The sequence below is a fragment of the Photinus pyralis genome, unplaced genomic scaffold (genome assembly GCF_008802855.1).
Source record: "Photinus pyralis isolate 1611_PpyrPB1 unplaced genomic scaffold, Ppyr1.3 Ppyr1.4_LG6, whole genome shotgun sequence".
NCBI lineage: Eukaryota > Metazoa > Arthropoda > Insecta > Coleoptera > Lampyridae > Photinus > Photinus pyralis.
The window spans coordinates 43,444,100-43,467,717 of record NW_022170663.1 but is presented as its reverse complement, the minus strand read 5'-3'; the positions used below and the strand labels follow the sequence as shown (position 1 = coordinate 43,467,717).

Genomic DNA, 23,618 nt, shown 5'->3' with positions numbered 1-23,618 from the left:
AAGAATGAATGTGACGTAAAGAAGTTTACTACGTTCTAATTTTTTGTCGCCATTTACCTTTCGGGAAACACATAAACGATTTTTTTTAATGTCAACAACTAATTTTTTCGTCTTTAGGTTGCGCATGTTGTGGCGTGTGGCATTTTTTCCATGAATAAAATGATTCGGCATCAAAACGGCTATTTAAAGGTACGTTTCTAATGAAGCGTCTGACGCGGTGCGGCTGATGCAATGCGCCGCGTCAATAGAAAGCAATGGAAGCATATTCTAACCTGCATGCGGTGGCCGTCACCAGTTGCATGCGTAAAAGCCACACGGCGTCAGACGCTTCATAGGAAACGTACCTTTAGGTTGATTCTCACTCGGCGATGTGACGCGATGTTCGCTAAATATGATTTCATGTTTTTAAATGAACGCGTTCTCGCTTAAACTCAACGAAAAAACTAGAACTGTAAACAGCACTTTGTCGCCAGAGTTGAAATGCACATTAGAGCCACGACATTTTGCAGCGCGGCATCGCGTCACGTCGCCGAGGTGAGTGCAGCGCAAGTGATAATCGACCTTTATCTCTACTTTTTAGGAACAGAACTAGTGGTTTATTCTAATATGTTTCAACACATCGGGTAGGCGAAAAAGTAACTTGCAGTTCAAAAAATCACGTTTTGGTATTGTTATAACTGCAGCTCTAAAAACAAATTATTAATTACATGTGTGCCATTCGGAAGTTCGATGTGCTTATCAGTTATATACAAGGACAGATAACAATGATGCACTTGATTTTCCCTAAAAGATAATTCCTCATGGCCATTAGTGACATTAGTCGTGCATCAACTTCATATCGGTCCACAAGCCCTAAGTTCACGAAGCTCATGAATGGTATTCGTATTCCTCATTATACAGGGGAATACAGTAATATTCGTAAATATCGCTGTATATAATGTTCTATATGAACGTTGTTTTAACATTTAATTCCGCATATAGGGCAGTATTCAGTTGTTTTTTATTTCCGAAAACAAATTGATAATGACAATCAATTGCAATTTTTTTTAATGTATGCACCTTTGCTTAGGTCATTTGAAGGTGGAGATCCAGTGGATATTGTTGTATACGAACGCCATGCGGGCAGTCATAGATGGGTTAACCCTGTATATGATTTCAATTTATTTTACATTAAATGTAATGGTTTTTTTTACATTCAGCGCACTATGTCGATCATTCAGTCCATTCGAAATTTGTTTTGTATCAAATTATTATGTTAAGTTTGTTTAAAATACTTGCCTTGTTTTTGTTTATTAGATTTTAAATCTAAAATACGTGTTAAAAAGATTCTTGGTGAAAGTTTCTCTCCGGTCGTTGCGATAAGAGTTATTATCGCTGCGTACGTTAATTAAATTTTGAGATAAGGACGTGTTATTGCCAGTTAGAAAACACAGGCGCAGCTTAATCTTTGGAAGACGTGCATTATTTGGAAATGGAAGGAGGAACGAAAGTGACACTAAGGTAATTCAGAGTTGTTTTTAATTGTTTGATTAGTTTTCGATCGATCGCCTTTTTGCGTGGTACATGTTTGTGGGCCTTGAGTTTTTCTTACAGCCTAATTGTTTCATGTCGAATAAATTTGTTTCATCTGTAAATCGTTGGTTTTGTGATTAATGGAGCCCCAATTACGACCCAGATAAGAGGGTTGATGTTACATTTTTAGCGCATTTTTGAAAAAAATACGCTATTATATTCGTCATTGCTGGCAGGCCGGCTGTCCGCGTTAGATCTCCACAACTACAATAGCTAGAGACTTCAAATTTTCACTAAAAGCTTTCTGCTATAGTGTAGATATGCAGGCACTAGTCTATTTTGAGTTAGATTACTTGTGAAATCGATAATTGAAGAAAATAATTTCGATATGGGTTTCGGAGGTGCTATAATTTTACCGTTAGATAGCGCTACCAGTATAAAAACTTATTATTTACTTTGTGATTTGTTTTACAAAANCAATGTCTAAATTTCGACACTAGGGTAAATCGTATACTAAAACCGTAATTAATACTCAATAATTCAAACGTTACCTTAAAAAAAGCAAAATTTTGACTCGACAACGAATTATCCGTACAAAGCGGTAAAATAAAAGCATACGTGACGTTAACTTCAAGACAACTACAAAGCTAGTATGCTCCAAAAGGTTTTGTAATACTTCAATAATGAACGGGGCTATTTTCGAAGTTCGCGGATTGGCGGGTTCATTTAAAATTGCGGTGTCATCCAGGTACTGCGTAAGTAATAAGTAATATCCAGGTAGATAATAACGAACAAGTAATCCAGAAGAGAAAACTAAGAGAACTTGGGACAAAAGGTAGAGAACACAATTACTTGCAAATATAAATCCGCTAAGCGTGTTCAATGGAGCAGCCACAATACATGAGAAATAGAAAGAAACACTCCCAAGAAATATGGTGTATCTAATACCAAGAGCCCTTTTTCGGGTAGGTAGTACATCAAGTAACAGTAATGGCGTATCGAGAAAAAATTGTGGGGTTAATAAGTTACTATTTAGGAGAGGTGGTAACGGCCAAAAGAAAGTGTCAATATTTGTACAGATGAAAGTTTTCCCTAAGGGGATATCGAAATTGTACACTGTACATATTGTATGCAATCTTTAGAAAGATGGATAATTAAGGTCTTCCCTTTGATCAAGACAGTATGTTTTGCCGTTTTGCCAACGAAATTGACGTCGATTTTTCTACAAGTAGCGTAACCAGAAAGAGAGATTTCGTTATTAAGGTAACATGGATACATAAATGAATGCAGAAAACCGTTACGTTGGGCAAAAGTTACAAAATTACCTTGAGACAACCAAAAAGGAAATGTAGTAAAAGTAACCCGAATAGGCGCCACTTAGTCTGTAGTAAATGTCAAAAGAGAGGAGAGAATACTTACCAAAAGGGAAAACAAGGCAGACTAAGAGATCCTTGTTCTGGTCTTGAAAAGCTAAAGGAATAAAATACTTAATAGGAATAGAACATAAACATTAATTGTAGTCACAATCGATGGTGATTTAATCAATGATCTCAAAAATATTACAAATAGATCACTGTAATAGCTTCTTAGTTTGACCAATGTAAGTGCTTAGCACAATATAGCAGGGTAAATATATTATTAATACATAGATCTGCTATGTCAATATTTGAATTTAAAAGGGGATCAACACGTAGTCAGAGAAAATAATATCACGACAGGCTTCCGCAAAAACACGGAGCTACAATCGTTAAGTGAAGATCTAGCAAAGGTAATATTGTAACGCCACTTCTATTATTCGAGGGCAGTTGGTCCCCTAGGAGCCAAAGTCCTGGTAGAAGGCATGGCCGCGTTATAACGTGGTTATTTTTAATATCAGCGTTATAATATATAATTACAATTCGATGGCATCGAAAACCAGTATGTAATCAAACGTGAATCAAGGAATCGGCGAAAATAACAATTTACTTCGGGTGGCAATCTTGTGAGCTCAGAATGAGGCGTTTTGCAAATCTTCTGTAACAGACAACACAACAAACAAATAAAATGGGTAGTGACTCGCGCTGCATATAACATATTGCGAAATAGCAATGCGAACGTCTGACACTAAGTAGGTAAATGAGATATTCAAACTGTAATTAATATTCAAAAAGAATCAATAATTCGAATGACTTGACACTAGTGAAAGCAAAATGTTGATCGACCACGGGTTTCTCGTCCACGTTAAAATTTAAATTCAAGAAACATATTTTACGATGCACAAATAACTAAATCTCTATTCAATAGCAATGCAATCTAACCAATTCAAAATGTAAACAAGCTAATGTGAGCAAATTCTTCGGAGTAAACAAACAACGTAGCTAGGACTTGTAAATATCGGTTTCGGTACCTTCAAAAACTAATTCACAAAGCAACGGTATTAATGTCGGTATAATACACACTAATATAAAGGATATAATGTAATCAAACTATCAGAAATGAATCTTCGTAGTCACGAAGTAATCGTAGACAAGAGCGATATCGGTACTTCGGTAACGACAAAAATAAAGTACGTAGCACCAAGTATGTCGAAGCAGCTTATAACAGTAATAATCTCCAAACGTTTCGTTAATATACTTGCGGTTACAATTTAGGTAGGTCAACCAACTGCATGTAATTAGGTCACATGTAATGGCGGTATCACTCAATCTGCCGGTAAGGTAGAAACATCTATCGTGTTTTCTAATTAATCATAATGGTGGTGGACCTTCCCAAATGAATCTTATATTGAGAAAATCGAAAATTCGGTAAGTAATAATGAAGAAAAGAGTGAATCAGAAGTAAGAAGTCGATTAACGGCCTTGTAAAATATATCCGCAAATGCGTCAGCGAAGCGTAGAAAGCGAAATAACATGAGAAAAACTTCACTAAACTTATACAGCCACATATACTTATTCCACAAAGGCTGACAAAATTTGTAGAGCGTGTATTCTTCTGCAAGTAATGGTCGAATGCGTGCGCCGAAAGAAATTTAAAAGAAAGAAACCTCTGCACGACCTCGGACGGCGACACAGATAACTATTGTAATAAGAAATCCTATAGCACTTGGATGGGCGAAAATATAGAACTAGGTAAGAGAACTAACCGAATCGAATGACCATGAATTTGGTGCTTGCGTCGATCGCAAGGACACAGTGCGCTAGAATCGGCGCCTACTTTCGCCTTATAAGCTGGTATGCTCAAAAAAAAATTGTTACACCTAAACAATACAGGATTAACAGGCGATCGAAACGTCGAACTCGAGTCATCATAATGTTGAATTCATTTAATTTTCATTATTTTTTACAAATATAAATCTTCTACTATGCATTCCGACCGAGATAGATTTACCGAATCGTCTGTCCAGCGCATAATTTCGACTTTGACCTAGATTAGTGTCCTACGCGATTTATTTTCTATGTTTACTTTTAGTCTAGTCAAGTTTTACGATCCCACACAAGAAATTTGTGTAACTGGTTCTAATGCCACTCGTACCGGTTACAATGCAAAGAATACTCCAGAATAATTTACACTACCTGACGGACCGTCATGACGACGCCTTTACATAGATCCTAAGAACAGTTTACGATTATTGGGGAGGTGATTGGGCTGAAAATTTCCAACCCTCATCGTCAGCGGAAATTTGATTACAAGACGAGAAGTTTACATAAACGAAGCCTCACCGACCGCTCTTTAGAAAATTACGAAAATTAAAATTGATTCTTCTCGCTTGCATGCGGCTGATAAACCCTCCTCCCCGAAAACTCATTTATCATCCGCATCGTTACGTTTCGTACATAAAGGGCTCAAAAAGTTCAAGGCCGCAGTGGAGCTTTTATCGAAATTAATTTCGCGAAATGTGCATAATTTGAAATACCTTTACAAGAAAACGATCGACTGGCGAGCTGTAATTCCAAAATTGAAATTTCCACACTTTTTTCCGGCAGAATCCTTTTTTTTTTTTTTATAAAAACGTTGACCTACTTCTGCTCAAGGGAGCATTTAATTAATTATTTGCTGGTGCTGCGGAAGCTTTCGTGTTAAAGTTGTCACCCCCAAGCTTCATTTATCTTTTAATATCGCTTCGGTATGTTTAAAAATACGGCAGATGAGGTGGCTGTGCGTCAGTTGCCACCCCAAAGTGGACGATTTCTCAAGCATTGCCGTAGTTCTGAAAATTGGGTTATCTGATGTGCTCTCTTTATTTTATCTTAAATCAGCAGTGCGCGTAATAGCTATTTTTGTGTTAAAACAATATTGCTTTTGCGAATTTTAATTTATACGGCGGCGGCGGCGGCGGTATTTTAATAAAACCTTCGCCGCCTGCCACTTCAGGTATTTAATGCAAAATCCTCATCCTGTGTAAACTTTACTGTAACAATATTTAAACGGCGAATTTCGGAAGAAAATTAAATATTATTTTTTCTGAAAAAAAAATGATCAAAACATCAGATCGAAAACCACTCGACGAGTATTGTTGGAGATTTCTGAAAGTCGTTTGCATTGTAAAAGGAGAGATACTTGTTCGGATATCGCGACTTTGCCGATATTCGCATTTTCTTTTCATACATATTTCAGTTGTTTATGTCTTTCACTTTTCGCTCTCTATTACTCCTTTAACCGACTATCAAAAGCAGAAGAAATTCAGGTTGTCCCACGACGAATGCCTGCTATTGTGTCGCAAAGGAGTCGCTAATCTGATATCTTTTCAAGTTGGTGATACTTTCGGAAGTTGTTTTTATTATGAAACACCCTTGTAATCGGAGCCCGCCAGAGCTTTAAGTTGTAATTTGTTCAATTTAGATAGGGTGTTAGCAGTCAGGTTACATCTGGTCGTTTGCGATAAGAAATGTTATTATCACGTGAAAATTAATTAACGCACATGTTTTTTTGCTAATAAGCGTGGATGGCGTCTATCTAATCTAATTGTGATTAGCGGTTTATTGGAAAATTCATGTAGAAGGAGTTTGTTTTATGGTTGCAGTGGTGTTTTGTTAAATACTGCAGACAACGAGAAGCCTTTCTTTTTCGCGATCGTTTGAGGGCGTGTACATTCTTTACGCTAAATTTTTCGGATTTCTGGTCCCTTGTCTTTGTCAATTAATTAACTGTGTGGTTAATCGAACCCTAAGTGCCACCCAGAGTCTTCATGTCAGATTTCTCCCCAAGAATTGCCAGATGTTAATTAAAATTTGTTCAGGTTCAGGTAATTCTTTGGAATTGTTGGGAGGTGATCAAGGCCTTTTAATAAAGTTTTTATTTTTTAAATCCAACACCCTGTATATCAACGTCATTTCTTGTTCTTTTTCCTGATTACATTGATAGATCACAACCTATATTTTTTTTAAATAAAAATAGAAGATATACAGGATGTCGCATTTAGAAAATACCAACTCCCAAAAAATCAAATTTTTCATTTTTTTGTATCTCAGAAACAAACGCTTGATTCTGGTTGTGTTAAAAAAACAGGCACAGGGTTGCCAAAACCACAAGTGTCTATCTTTAAAAACAGCTGAGATATACGGCAGTCTCAAATAGGACACCCGGTACAAGGAAAATTCAAGAATACAACTTTGATTTGTTTTGAGCTAGCTGGACAGGTTTTTTGTGAGTGACTTAGTGACCGTTTGCCATTACACACAGAAATATGCATATTTACGCGTGTCAGGGCGGGAAAAGAATAACCCTACTGCCGAGGGCACTTTTCCAAGACAGTGTATGCGATTTTTTCTTTTTCAAATCAGGTAAGATCTGCGAGATTATCATAAGCACATGGGCGTAGGCGAGATTTTAAATTTTAAATTCATTTTTCTTTTTCTGTCGAGAACCGTATCAGGTTACACTTGATTTTTAACCAACAACTGAAGCGTAAGTTAGAACGCATGGAATTTGAATTGCCATCATCCATTTATTAATCTTTGGCAATGGGATTCATTAAATTGGGGTATTTCTCAGTAATTAGGACCGGTTCATCTATATATCTCCGTATGGAGGATATCATTTGCGTTTTTCCTTGTTCTCGTAAATACAGCCATTTGTATTTTATGTACTAAGAGTGTACTTCTTTAGGTTCGGCTGTCATCTGTTATACGACAATTTTCCCTCGACAATTGTTGCTTTATCTATAATTAGCCCTCTTATTTGAGAGGTATGTGCATTTTATGACATCAACCAATAGGGTTTACCTTTGATTTCTTTTAGGGTTTCAATTTTTAGTTTTAATATGAGTTTAAATTCAAATTTAATTCAACTGTAAGGATCAGCTTAAGTGTCGAAGACGCTTTACCTACAATTCTATTGACGCACGAGTGTGTAACATTGGACGTAACAATTTTACCTTGGAATTTTTACGTGCTACAGGTCGCCTACTTTAATCATACTCTCTTGCCTCTTCTTTTTATTGCTCTCTCCTGTTCCATTCAGCGGAACAAACGCAAACCAGAGATTCTGGTTGGTTCGGAAATTCTATTGATTAATGTGCTGAGGTACCCCCCACAATACTATACCTAACCATCACTGTACTAACATTTGCCCTCCCCAAGATGACATCCTGGATCCGCTGCTGCGCAGGGGTGGACTTGAATTGGAAATCTGCTTTAAATAACTAATAAGTACAATGGAGGTACGCCACTGGTCAAGAAATGCAAACAGCTGATGTAATAAACAAAAAGTAAACAGTTTTTGTACACCGAGAATATCAGTCCCCTTTCTTCGAGCCTTTCTTTTATAGTCCATAGCTTTACCATTCTAATCCTTCACTCAACGCCTTTACGTCGCATGTAATCCTGGATGTAATCTAAAAACAATGGCGACACCAGCAGAGGTACCTTCAAATATGACATATGAAACTATATTTGTAATTTGGGATTGAAATATGCTGCCAAATCTGTTCCACTTTCTAATCGCAATATTGATTGAAGTTTTGAATGAATGCATAGAAGGGTAGAAGATTTAAATACATACCTTTGACATTTAATAATAATAATAATAATAATAACTTTATTCCCTATAAAGACAAATATAACGCGTCACAGGATCGTCACAATAACATCAAAGCAAAAAACAATGTTTGGAAATTAAAAAGAGTCTTCGAAAAATTCAATTAAATTGTAGTAAGGTTTTGACATTAATACATTCTTGACCTTCTTCTTAAAAAGATTGACGTGATGGATCTTAAATGATCATATGCTGCAACAATAAGCCACTGAATAGACGGTGTATTGTCTTCTTCAACCGAAGTCATTTTATTATACGCGAACGTGAAGTGACATTTCCATGGCAATCATGGAATGACAAATAATCAGCCCACTGAATTTGAAATGTATTCGAGTATAACGTCAATATGATTTCATTTTATTTCCCTTATTTTTAAATTATATTGCAGGTATAATAAAAAATACTATAAGAAACGCGTGTATAATTGGTCGTTAAAACACTTGCAACGTTTAAAGGCACTCCGCTGCGCGTCGTGCCCTTAAACTCGTTGCGCATGCTTTAAAGACTTGTTTATACACTTGTTCCTTAATATACTATTTTAATCTTGGGATTTCTGATCGATAACATGAAACAGCAATGCATTTTCTTCACATACCACAAGTAATAGGAAGTAAAGTAGACAAAACCAACCTTTTTGCAAACTTGCGTTTGTGCGTTGTTCTTATATAGCGGGACAAGGAAAATTCATTACAACTGACGATATGATATGGAAGATTATTCAACGAGGAAATGTCCTACATACAATGTTTTCGAACGCACCCGGAATATTAATAGACCTATTAGGCCTGAACTTCTGACGCGTGCACGCCAAGCACTCTTTATTGGAAACCCCATTCGTAAAAATCTCCTTTATTAATCGACGTCGTCGTCGCCGCCGCAAAACAAAGGATAAATTTAGCGTGCCGCCATTTTCACTAATTTTAGCAATTCGCAAGTACGTACTTTCTATTTCAATGCGTAAATATAAAAAGATGCGTTCGCATCCATTTATTTATTCACGCTTGCCAATCAGTTACAATTACAATTTTAGATGAGTATGCGGAATCAGTTCAATAACCTACGCCGAGTGTTTGATAAATAATAAATAAATAATAAGCTCTATTGTGTCGAATATGTATAAATTACAATGCACCGCGCGAAGCGACCTTCGCGGTCAACAATGTACCTACGTCCAGCAACGTACAAAATATACGCCAATTGTTGGAAAAAGGTTGAAGCACCTCATCATTATGTGAAACGTTTCCAACATCCTTTAGAAGAATGATTTTTTAGCCGCAACAAGTTTTCATGATGCGCACACGAATGTTTAATGGCGGAAGTTATGTGATTGTTCGTATATATTTTACGAATTTGCATAAATTCACAAAAAAAATATCTATTGTATTCGACTTCATGAAGGCATTTCATTACCAAACCCTTCTAGCACGTATATCTTACATTTTCTTTCGTCTGTCCGTCTTTCCACGATAAAACTTTTGGGTTATGCTGAAAACACTCACGTATTGTGGTTTGATATTTTTTTCTGATTTTTTTTCCACCTCATCTATACACACCTGAGTTATTCCTCATATTCTTTTATTTATTTATATTATTGCATCCAAGTGCGTCCTCTTATTTCGAAAATGACGAAGTGTCACAAAATCGTTAATCGACTTAGCAGCAAACTAAGATTAAATTGTAGACATAAAATTGAGAAAACGTGTTGAGAAAAGTTTAATTGACACACTAAAATTTTATACGATGTAATCGGGCGATTTTTTATGAAGCTATACAGTTAAGTAGCAAGACCTACTAAAAAACTTTGTATCGTTCGTGATTATTTTACCAAAACAACGTAGAACAAGCTTTCGTCTCAACCTCTAGAAAAACTGTGGTCAAATTTGACATGTCTTCGATCCAAATGTCGTGTTCGAGCATCATTTGTTTGTAATTGTCCCGAAACTGATTTATTAGAAGGTGCAAATTCCTAAATGGGGTGGGTTTTGCAGTTTATTGTGCTGATGAAATTTCCGTTTACACAATTTCAAAATTCGCATTTTTGTGATGGTTTTTTCGATTCCCGGGGCGGAACTATAGTTTCAAACGAGTGAAAAAAAAATCTGAAAATGTGGGGATCCATAAAAGCTCATAAAAACTACATTTTTTAATTTTTTAAAACTTTCATACACTTTGGAGTCAACCGTCGATTTCAGGAGAATTACATGTGCCCGCGCTTTCCGGAATTCCAACGGGAACGGGAACAGGATTTTATGTTTCACAGTCGAACAGTGACGACATTTAGAATGTAGTTGAGGGCGCTAAGGTGTATTCCGAAAGAAACTTCCCGAAGTTCTCACGGGAACGGGTTACGGGATTTCCCAAAGGCGGTCTGCTGCTTATCAAAGTCGTATAAATCATAGTTTTCTCATTTCGTAGTAATGACAAGTTTATACGATATTATATCTGGCAGGATTTCTTAACCTTTTTGCGCTGTTTTGGTTATGTTACGTGGGCGAGTCCTGAAATACGGTGTTGGTTTTAAATGCGTTTGAAAGCTTGGGGCGCCGGTGTGTCGAATATTGTGATTAGTTTAGATTTGTTTATTTTGTAGTCATCAAACGATCTGTTTGGGTGGATATAAGTAGTTTATTGGTGGAAACGGAATGGGTGCCAATCAAAAAAGTAAAGTAGGGGGAAATTGGTTAGTCTGAGATGACCGTCAGGGCATTCGCGTTGAGCCGTAAGCAAAGTTAAGTGAACCACCTGTAATTTATCACAGAGTGTTTTTATGCATTTTGTCTGCAACACTGAATATAACTTCGAAACAACCTTTTTTTAAGACGCTTTTTACGGTATCCAAAATTATAAAAAGTGTACTACTAATTACGTACTTTAAATTTGCGGTCAGTGGCGTACTTCTGCGTAGTCACGGGGGAACTACTACTACTTTCATTACATATTATTAAAAAGTACACTTTTTGAATATACCAGTTATTTTGATATTTATTTATTTACTAGCTGACCCGACGGACGTTGTCCGCTTTCCTAGCTATGCATACCTAATCAATTTGAACTGGAATAAATAATAACAAAAAATTATTTCAAGAAATTTACTGTGCCTAGCGCAGGTACCACCCGCCCCACCTGCGCATTCACGATTCTGCCCTTTTATGTCTAAGAATATGTGTACCAAATTCGGTTCCAATCGGTTCAACCGTTTAGCCGGAAAAGAGATTTTGACACACTTTCCCCAAAATCTCCCCATCTCTCCCCAGAATAATAAAAAATAAACGCACTCACTTCTATGTAGTGGCTCTGGTGGCAGTACCAATGGCGTCAATTTCGCTTGGCCACTGGCGCAACATAATCCCGGGGCTTCAGTTTTTAACTTAAAAGCCTTGCAATGTGGACACACAAAGTTCATTGGTCTAATAGCAACGATTTACTGTAAACTGTAATCGATTGTTACGTGGTAATTAAATGCAGCTCGATAGGGATTAAAGGGGACATTGCTGCTCGTCAGTTTGACTTAAGCGCCCTACAGACGGTACGATTTGTCGTACAACTTATCGTACGACAAGTCGTATCAAACATCGTTTCAGCTTGTCGTACGACGTGATTCCCTACAAACGTAAACGATAAGTCGAACGACAAATGTCGCAAATTATAAAAGCAAACTTTAGTTGACAAATGTCTATTGTGGCGTTGGAGAGTAATTCCTTATATTTTATTAGCAATTCTTCATAACTTGAATTGCGTTTAATTTTATTTGCATACTCCTTCGACTTTATATTCCACAAACAACTATGTTGTCTATATAAGCTTATGAATTCCTCCCAAAGATCTTTATATTAAGCATCCATTCTAATAAAGGTAAAGTAAGTAGCGAGAAATGCCTAAATAATAGACTCATCACCTTTCCTGTAGTCGAAATCGTACTAAAGTTGGTCAGATATCGCACAGTTCACATACACACGATACGATCTGCAATTTGCAAGTCGAGTAGTACGCCAAGTTTTATGGCAGGTTCATACTACCATCCGATACGATTTCGACTAACGATCCGTCGTACGACATCGCTACACACGGTACGATTATCTGTCAGACTGTAGTATCGATCTAAGTCGTACGATAAGTTGTACGACAAATCGTACCGTCTGTAGGGCGTTTAACTCGTATATACCGGGGGGTTCACGGGAAGTAGGAACATAGAGATTTAACATGGGAAATTAGTTTTATGCAATATCCTGCCCTCCTGTACATTTTACAGAAAAAACTGTAGAGTTTAAAGTTGTTCAGAATTAAAAGGTGCATACAAAACTGTTTTTACATGTTTTATTAAGCTTTTGGTATACCCGCAAATTTAAAAATAAATTTCAACATTTCTGTTATTAGTAGCAATAGCCATGACTTTTGTTGTTTTATGAATTGCTACTAATAACAGAAATTTATTTTTAAATTTGCGGGTATACCAAAAGCTTAAATAAAACATGTAAAAACAGTTTTGTATGCACCTTTTAATTCTGAACAACTTTAAACTCTACAGTTTTTTCTGTAAAATGTACAGGAGGGCAGGATATTGCATAAAACTAATTTCCCATGTTAAATCCCTATGTTCCTACTTACCGTGCACCATCCGGTATGTTTGACTTGTAGGATTACGAATTCTGCGACCTAAGTTGGTACCATGTTGGTACGTCTAATTAGTAGCATCTCGAAAAAACTAAAATTCAACTGAAAATAGAAATTAACTCCCTAGTGTTTCTGTATAACTATGTATACCACGTGTTTAATCTATCAACACTTACCAAAAATGGATATTAGGTACATCAAACTTTTAATATAAAAGGCGTGATTGCGGTGAAATAACATCGACATTTCTCAAAAAACTCACTGAAATCTGGATAAACTTTCCGATCGAATTGACAGCGTACAAATTAATTTTTTGACGGATATATGCCGATCGATGTAGCTGTTAAAACAATTGCTGCCGCACCGTCAAACGCGCGATGTTTAAATAGTCGTTAAGTTTTTTCCAATTTTCTGCGCGATTTTATTAGTTTTTCTTGCCGTAAGAACCTTCTACACAATATTAGAAAACTTAAAAAAAAAAGATGAATGAAATCGGTAAAGTCGTTCTAAAGTTATTGCGTGACCAGAAGAAACAGGGGTTCATTTTTATATATAGAGATTATCCCTCTCTTTATACTACATAATCAAATTTAAGAGAAAAACTCAAATTAATTTTTTTTATTATTTTTTTTAAATTTATTATCCCTCTCTTGTTCTGGGCCATCAATAGGCTTTCGCCCAATTATAGAGTGACCCGCATAATGCTTAAATGTTAAATAGTTGTGTTGATTAATTATATAGTTTTGCTAGTTTGCGTTGAAAAAACCATAATCTTTTACTAGTTTTGTCAAATCAATTTATTATATCAAAAATTTGCAACAAATCTACAAGCCTAAAAACCATGAAGAGTGGCGTCGTTTTTTAAGTTTGTAGATTTGTTGCAAATGTTTGATATAATAAACTGATATGACAAAACTAGCAAAAAATTAACGTATTTTTTCAATGCAAACTGGTAAAATTAATTAATTAACAGAACTATTTTCCTCAATTTCAATGTTCAATTTGATTATGTAATATAATAAATTTTTTATGATGCTATATCAAAAAAAGTGTTCTCGGTAATAATATGTAGTGAACACTAGTGTTGTTGCCATTAAAGAAAATATGCCCCCCTTGATCATGTAGACGTATGCCACTGACGTAAACTGGTGAAAACTTTATAATTTCGGATACCATAAAAGGCTTCTTAAAAAAATGTTGTTTTGAAGATGTTAAATTAATGTACACCCTGTATATTCGTGTGATAAATCTAATAATCGAGAGTGTGTATTATTCGCAGAAAAAATTTAGTGCGCGTACAGTAGCGCAGTACTTGCAAAAACAAACGGGTTACTTAAAGCGCGATTGAAAGTTTTTGGCCGCCCTTCTGTACAGGAAATAATTTACGACTTATGGCCGTTTACACCGACAAATTTAAGTGGAGCTTGGCTTAAGCGTAGCTTAAAATTATTGAGACAATGGTTACCATGGATTTTAAGCTACACTTAAGCTAAGCTCCGCTTAAATTTGTCGGTGCAAACGGGCATTAGAACTATTACGATGAATACGAACACTAGTGGGAGTTTTAACCCGCAACGATTAAAGCTGTAAATAAAGTTGAAATGTGAAATAGATGATTATGGTTACGAGTAGCGACAACAGCGTAAAATTGGGAGCGGGAATGGATTTATATAAAATTTTATGACTTAATTTTTCGTGTGGTAGGGGTGGTGGGTCGAATGTGTGCAAAATGTTTCTTGTGTGACATTGACACTTCTCGTCCAATCACCAGATCTTTGGGCGACCCGTGTTTGAACTTCAAATCAAAGTAGCCATTCATTATACCGAGGTTAAATCCTACAGTGTTACAGTATGACAGACAGTCTTTGATGAGAACTTTAATTAGAATATCATAAAGATAAATACAATCCCCCCCCCCCCAAGTCGCTCCTACTGATCTCAAAAAGGAGTCGCGGGGGATAGATTGTAGAGAGACCTTTCATTAGAATACAATGAAGTGTAGAACATCTGTTTATCACCCTATCTAAGCTATATCTAAGCGAAATTGGTTGCCGCATATAAAAGTTGTTTTACTTTCGGAATTTCAGAAACAGCATCTAGGGACCCAACTTATCCTAACATGACCTTACCTTGCCTAATCTAACAAAATAACAAAACCTAACCTAAGCTAACACGATCTGACCTAATTTCGTCTAATGTGACTTAGGGCCGTTTGCACAGTTTAAACCTACCTTGGAATTAACCAGTGGATTACGGTCTAGGATTGGTTGAAATTTGACGTTCTGTCAAATTTCCACTAATCATATGTCTTAATCCATTGCGTTAATTTAAACGAAGTTTAAACTGCGTTTGTGCAACCGGCCCTATAGGGCCGGTATTATAAAACTACAGTTCAAGCGGAGATTAATCAAACGGCGATTGAACGTCAAACCAAGATTGAGAGCGGTTGCGTATTATAAACACCTTGGGAAGAGCGTTTGGTTAATCTCAGTTTGAGTTTACGATCTCTAGGATGGTAACACTGCAGGCGAACCGAGGACCAATCAGAGTGCAGAATTATCAGTGGCCGATGCGTTAGCTGACAGCTGATGACGTTTACGTACGTTCTTCGCACTCATCGCGCCCGCGCCGCTCGTTCTTTTCGCTTCTGTGCCATTTGCCCCCGCCACTCCCACTGTGCTGATCTGTTCATCCCCTTGCTAAATCGTTTTACGTAGCGCTGTTTTATCAACACGTTTTCTAACATTTCTGCTCTTCTTCTAATGAACTCATCCTCTGATGAAGAGTCATCGTCGCTTACTGCCCACGATAACCGACCTCTTGCACGTCCAATACCAATTAATTCCATTTCGTTATAAATAGAAACAATGACACAAAACAAAATAAATTGGTAACGATAACCTTAATTACTCGTATATACGCGTTCGCGTGCCTAATCTCCGTTTGGGCGCCAAAACCCGAGAAAATTGGCGGGTTGACTACAATCGGAGATTGAGCTTTAGTTACGACTCAAGCGGCGTTTATAATACGCGCAATCGCACTCAAACTACGATTGAACGCCAATCTCCGTTCAAGCGGGCTTTATAATACCGGCCCTTAGTCTGTCCGAATCTGACCTGCTCGAACCTGTCCCTAGTCCAATCTTATAGATCGTCTCACGTAAAAAAGGAATCGGGAGAAAGTAGTGTAACCTCCCACTAAGTTTATTGTTCATCTCAATGTCGCTGTGCTTTGAATAAAGATAGGTATAAAACTGGTAATTATTCGGGCCGTTGGAACCACCCACAATAAACTTAGTGGGAGGTTACACTACTTTCTCCCGATTCCTTTTTTACGTGAGACGATCTATAGTCTTATCTAATCTAATCTGACGCAATTGTTTCTATGGATTGGTCTTGAAATGCTAATTTTGTAGCTGTGGCGTTAGTCCCACCCCGCCAAAGAGAGACTTCGGAGGTCTCGGTTTTATTTTCTCACGTAGCGATCGAAGGTTCTTCCGTTGCAAGGCGGTACTTGTCGGTGTCTCTTACACCGCATAACAGCAGCGGAGCTGGGTCGGATAACAAAGAAATGAAGCTTGGGAGCAAAACATAAGTTAGCAACTTTGCTTAAGCAAAAAAAAGAAGACAGAGAGAGAAAAGCCAAGACTACTTTCTCTTTCTTTGTACCTTCGCTTTTCGCAACACTTAGAAGAGGAGGATCTTGTTGTCCTCTAGGGCGAACGAATCCCCAAGCTAAGGGTCTGGTCTCGTCTCAACAGATCGCAGCTGCTCTACTGTTTACTCCCCACCAATTACCTAAGTCGTCTATAGACGAGTCCAAGTTCACAATCGGACCCCCCCCCCCCCGCGCGAGTAAAGGGCTTTGGTGACGGCGGTCGTCAAACGCGAGACGACCGAGCAGCCAAAGGAGGTTGTCGAACCTTCCGATTCTCGAAACTCTTGGCATCATTGCACCCTTTGTTTAGACGGGTGCGGCCTTAGACGCGTTCAGGCCTATAGTCTCACGGATGGTAGAGTCGCACCAACGCCCACTTAGGTTCACGTTCCCCGATCACCGACACTCCTGCTTAAATCTCCTAAAAGACAAAAGGATCGATAGACTCCGCTATCGCGTTCCCTATGCTTACTGGGCAACCGCCATTTGCCCTTTTGCTCTACGCGAGCTTTTCTACCCTCGCTGAGCAGCTCTAGTCGCTGTTCTTAGCTTTCAATCAGTCGCTGATAATTGTTATAACTAAATACCATGACTCCATTCGGCAGGTCTCCCACGAGGCTTTCGACATCGATTCTGGAAATGTCCAATTTCTCCACAGTTCCAACAACGGAACTGTTTTTTGTCACCATAGCCTCGACAGCTTGAACTTCAGCAGTCATGCCGTCCACAAGTTGTTTTGAGCGGTGTCCTCTTCTTCTATAGCTCTAACTAACGCTTTTCTTCATCGAGTTGCTTCTACTTCGAGAGCGTCTTAACGTATCGCTAACAGATAGCTTTCCGGATGTCCTCATCACGACCTCAAAGTGTATAAGTAGGTATATAGAAGATCAAACCAAGTTTGGTTGACATGAGCCAAGAGAAAAGAACAATGACTGACAAGTAGCTTGTATCAATCTTATATCCAGTGGCAGCATTCCATATTATTCCCAGCAAACACTGATACATACCTTTTATGTAAAAGTTATATATCAGAGTTACATACACAATGTACCAGTAATGTAAATCTACTATTACAAGTAAGTTACCAGAAAGTTAAAATTTCCCACTCAAAGCAACACCACAGTAACATAACAGTTATATCGTTGAGTTATGTTTATATTATGTAACAGAAATATGTTGCAGTTATAAAACTTAATCATATTACTATTATATATACTATTAATATATTTGTTAGGTATCTATGTTATATAACTGCTATTAAAGGTGTTATATTACCATTACTACAAAATTGAAACAAAAAATGAATGTGAGGCAGGATAATTAAACAGTACATCAATAAAACAAATTTTATTACCTCTGAATATGTACAACATGTTTTTTACTTTTGTCTGTTTAATCTTTGTTTAGCGAAGCGGAACCACTCGCCACAAGACTTTTCGAAGTCGTTTTCTTTTAATGTTGGGTACATGGCACAGAGAACCTCTGAAAAATATCTAAATTATTCAAATATAATTACTTAATAATAAGCATACCTTTGATTATAGAAACAAAGTGTAACTTATGAATAGCAAAATTATTTTTTCTACCCAACCACGAGCATTTTTCAGCACATGCATTTGTGAATATTCTTTGCAATATTCTCACCAAACTATCCTTTGAAGAAGTTCCTCCTATTCCATTTATGTATCTTCTCTACAACAGAAGAAAATTATTCAATTTCAATTGCAAATGCTTCAAATACATACAAAATTAATAGCAACTTCTTTGTTTTCAATAATTACTGTATCGAATGTTGTTATTGCATCAGTGGATTTTAACGGGAAATACTCCTTGATTATTTTTAAACCCTCATCCTCTTGGTTAGAATCTGAAATTTGGACGCCTTTCTCCAAATTCTGAATGCGTTTATCAATGCTTTTTAATTGCATATTTATTGAGACAAACATCCTGGATATTTTTTGAAAATGTTCTAAAAAATTAAAAATTGGAATAAAATTGCAAATGTTTGATTATAACATTTACCCTGAATCATGCGGCTACTAATTGTGTCTTCTGTTATATTAGATTCACCTGGAAACAAAAGCAAAGTAAAACACTCATTGATATGTGATTAGGTAAAACTTACTTAAACCATCAATATGTTTGTTTGTTTCGTGCGAGGCCGGAGTACGAAAATCTGCTGATTGGTTTTGTACCACTCTATTTGGTATGACTACAACTAGAATGCAATACATTAGATAAAATATCATTGACAAAATATTACCTTCTGCGTCAACATGTCTATAATCTTCTAATTCTAAAAAATAAATATATAAGTTAGTTAATCAAAAGTAGCGAAATGTTAAAAGTCAGAGAGTTTGGATTAAATAAAAAACAAACTTTCGCTTGTAGAGTACGCAAATGATCTTGTTCCAAAATGGAAGCACGTTAATTACCTATTCAAAGGTTGTAAGAATCTACAGCAGTGGCCCACTCCTTAGCTTGAGACAAATTGAATAATTAACAAATTTTGCGTCTTCAGATAAAGACTAGGTATGTCATTTGGCGGTTTTATTTAGATCTCTTTGAGCATATGAAAGTTTCCATTTTTAAACAGTACCATTTTCCTCTAGTTATTTTTAACAAGCGTGTTTAAAGTACAATAAATAACAAGTACTGTCATAAGTAATACAACAAATAACAGTAGGTATTTGCGAACTCAATTGTTGGATCTAAAATCCTTACCAAGATTTGTTGAAATATCAGAAAAAATAACCGGCATTGTCTGAATATCTTCCTCTGTAGTTATTGCATTTTGTGCTGTCAAAGGACTAAAATAAAACACTAATGTAATCAAATACAATGAACCAAAACGAAGTGTTTTTACCTTGGCGAAGAAAAATTATAAGTGGAAACACCGATGGGGAGTTGTGGAGGTAAGGAAACATTTGTAAATTTTCTCCAGTCTGTAAAAACACAATGTACTTAACTCAAAACAAACGGGTACAATTTACTTTTAGAAGAAACTGGAACTGCTAATTCATCTTCGTCTGAAACTACGAACCTTGTTGGTTGAATTACTTTTCGTTTTCCGCGTCCTTTCTCTCCCTCGTCGGTAGACACATAATTGCAATCTGTACTTAGTTTTCTAGCTCTTTCTAAAGACACTGCAAATTCTAATATATAGTATATTGAAATATAATATCAATTTACCTTCCAACGCTTCCACTTTAACATTTTCAAGAACCCACTTGTCAGGATTTGGTGGTACCATCCTCTTAATTAAAGAAGTCACATTTTTGCTATGCACTGGCCACCAACATTTTGTATTACTTTCACTCAGCCATGACATCGGAACCTCCGAGGTGGAATCTTCCTCATCCTCATCTTCACTGTGTTCTCGGATAAATGAGACAACAGCATAAGACATTCTGTAAATAGCACATTAATGTTTACTAACAAACACACTTCTACTAACTCTCTTAAGCTTCAGGTACGTGCTAGGTAATAACATTAATGCTAATATCAAGTATAAAATTTAACAAAACATTTTTTCAACGTATTGAAGTTTCACAATACAGTAGTAACGGCAGCAAAACATATTCACAGTTTGAACAATCATCATTATACAGTTTCTTTTAATTTTTTTCAAATGGAAATGTGTTTTTTAGATTTTGTTCATTTACAAAACTCATTCTAATTTTTTTTTATTGTAATGTACAAATATGAATGCTTAGGTAATAAAGTCATAATAATATTATTGCTAATACATAAATATAGATACCTAAATATAAAATGTAATAAATAATTTTTTCGACATATTTAAGTTTCAGAATGAAGTAAGGGCAATAAAACATATTCACAGTTTAAATAATCAATCATTATACACTTTCTTTTAATTTTTTCAATTGGAATTGTGAGTTTTTCATATTTTGTTTTATTTACAACACCAATTCCAATTGTTCTCGAATCGCACGGTACACTAAAAAAAGGTTCAACCTTATTAAATTTTTTTATATGAGCTACACAGTTGTTGTCACATATAGAAAAATCACATACCAAGCCAAACACTCCATCAGTTAACATAACGCAATTATCATATTTTAAATTCGAAATGGAAAAACCACAAAATGTAACACACTGTATGATTTCTTTATTTTTGTTAGAGTAGTGCACCATAGGATATTTCTTGGGAACTTCGTACTTGGTATCTAAATTCCTCTCTTCAAATATTCTGTTAACAAGTTGTTGCAAGTAGTTTCCGGAGTTCTTAAGTTTGCTCTTAATTTTTTGCATGTAATTTTCGTACTTAAAAGCACTAAAATTGTCAAGTGGACCAAATTTTTCAACGTCGTTGGATAAATGGATAAGGTTGTGCACATTATATGATAAATATTCAGTTCCATACAAATCACCATAAGACTTCACAAACCACATTAACAAAGATTGGGCATATCTAATTAAAGTAACACACAATTCAGAATCAATCAGGATTCTTATAGCAACACATAGTGCAAGAAAATGCTCGTAATATATAGGAGGTAATTTTTGGCGTAGAAGTACTGGACCAGTGTACAACAAAAACTGTCGGAACTCTGTTGCTTTCCAATGATCTACTTCTAAAAGGCTCCTGGGTAATCGGGCAAATTCCTTTGTTATTGAACATTTCATATTAACAAAAATTTCTGACATTTGATCTATGTCTTTTAACCGTATGTTTATTTTTCCTTTAACCCAAAATTGTAGCAGTCGCTTCATTACACCTAAACATACAAGGTGCATGTAGTCAAGAGGGACGTGAGAAACCATTCCAATGTTTAATTTTTCAATGCACGATTCTTTAACATGGTGTTCAGGTTGCGCTTTGTTTGCAAAAGACAAATCTGTTCTCAGTGGACTATTTAATTCGGGAAAAACGACTCTATTTTGAACAAAGTCCCCCTCTTGAATACATTTGCTGCATCCAAAGTAACCAGTGTGACTTTTAATTCCACAAATATATGCTTTAGCAGGAGCATCACATATTATAGCATTCAACATAATGTTAACCTTCACTCCATCTATAAATAGACCATTTTTTATTATTGTTAGATACTCCTCAACAAAATGTTGAAGAAAGTCATTAACGTCTACAGGTTTTTTTTTTTCCACAAAAGACTCCAATCAAAAACGGTTCTGTGTTAAAGTTGGTTACCAAGGATCCTAATATTGGCCAAAACTGCTGAGTTGAGCTTTTAGATAACGGTAAACCATCAATGTTTATATTTACACTAAGCGTGGATGGAATGTCACAAAAATATTTCTTTACGGAATGACGAACTCCCGAAGAAAATTGTAGATGTGCATACTGACCCCCTGATAAATTTGACACACAATTAGTTGTATCTTTGGGAGTTTTTAACAATGTTCTAACATCAGATGGCAAATTATGTCCATAATTGCGAAGTATTTGTAGCAACTTATTCACACTGTTGTGTGTAATGTTACATGCAATAACCCAATCAATTAATTCTTTTTTTAATCGCTCATCTCGTTGCTCATCACCTAACAATGCCATGTTAACATTATCACAGTTATGTTCCAAATTGTATGTACTTTCAGAAAGAGAATTTTCATTTGTTATAGAATGTTCATCATTCATTCTGTCATATAAATCTTGCTCAACGATATTGTCATTCAATGAAATATCTAAATTATTTACAGATATATTGTCGAGGATATTGTCGTTAGGTGAGATACTACATATTTCTGTTTGCATGTGACTGGGACATACCCCACTAGAAGGAAGTAATACTTTATCTCCATCACGTTCAGGTTCTGTAGTACGAACCAGTTCTTGCCGTATCAGTTGGTTTTGACGCCTCTTACTCGTCAAATGAAATTCTTTATTGGGCATAATGGTTGTGGTTGTGGATACTGTTCCCGCTCCAGTTCTGTAAGTTAACCCAAATAGTAATGTCTAATGAAAAACAAGTATGTGACAAACAATAGTACTTTATCTAGCTCATAAAGTTATACTTATACCAGATGATGAGTAATTTCAAAGTAAATTGCAGAAAATGGCTTAAATGTGCGTTTGGGGAGAACACTTTTAAACTACCAAACACCACAGTCTGTAAAATAACCTATTCCAAAGATAATATAATACCATTATCGTTGCCTATTCTATAGAACATGACCAAACACTATGTTGTATGAGATGTACTACACTTCGTTGTGTCATTGCTCGAATAGTCATTATAGACCAGGAGTCGGAAGGTTATGTGTGTACGATTTGCCTCATTTCTAGACTTTGGAGGCTGATAGCCATTATCGATACCTCAATTTGGCTTCCAGTCTATAAGCACTTCTAGTCCTGAAAGCTTTCAAATGAACCACAAACTAATTGCACATGACATTGCATGCATCAAAAGAACGTACACACTTGCACAAGTGAAAATGAGACAAAGTCGAGACAAAATTGAGGACCACATCAGCTTATCATACTTGAATTTTATCCCTCTGCACAAAAGCTATACATCCATTCTTGTATTTAATTTACTCATTTGGAATAATATGAATCACTGCATTACTGAGCATTATGTATAGATTATTCGATATAAGGTACCGAAAGTAAAATTAACATATTAGCATAAATGTTTAACTATTAATATGGTAATATACATACCTGATAATAATCGAAATATAAATGAACACAAAACAAACAAAATAATAAAAATAACACGAGACACGAGTTAAAACCAGGTTAAAACACAAGCTAACCTAAAACTTTTTTGTTCTGTTGCCCGGGTGGGAAAAACAGAATTATGAACGTAGTAACGTAGCTACATTTATGTTATATTGCATCT

The 23,618-nt window shown here is 36.1% G+C and overlaps 2 protein-coding genes across 2 annotated transcripts in view; one reads left to right on the top strand and one right to left on the bottom strand.

The window, feature by feature from the left end:
* The window catches only part of LOC116174075 (serine/threonine-protein kinase tricorner), a 209,324-nt gene that overhangs the window by 24,026 nt on the left and 161,680 nt on the right, over positions 1–23,618 (top strand). The window lies entirely within an intron of this gene.
* On the bottom strand, positions 18,124–23,618 carry LOC116174076 (the record flags this gene model as incomplete). The annotated part of the gene is given in 11 exon segments (XM_031491864.1): positions 18,124–18,273; positions 18,324–18,483; positions 18,537–18,760; positions 18,814–18,861; positions 18,917–19,009; positions 19,055–19,087; positions 19,516–19,601; positions 19,658–19,736; positions 19,785–19,937; positions 19,984–20,201; positions 23,438–23,618. Coding segments are annotated over 10 exon segments (1,197 nt in total). The 3' UTR covers positions 18,124–18,169.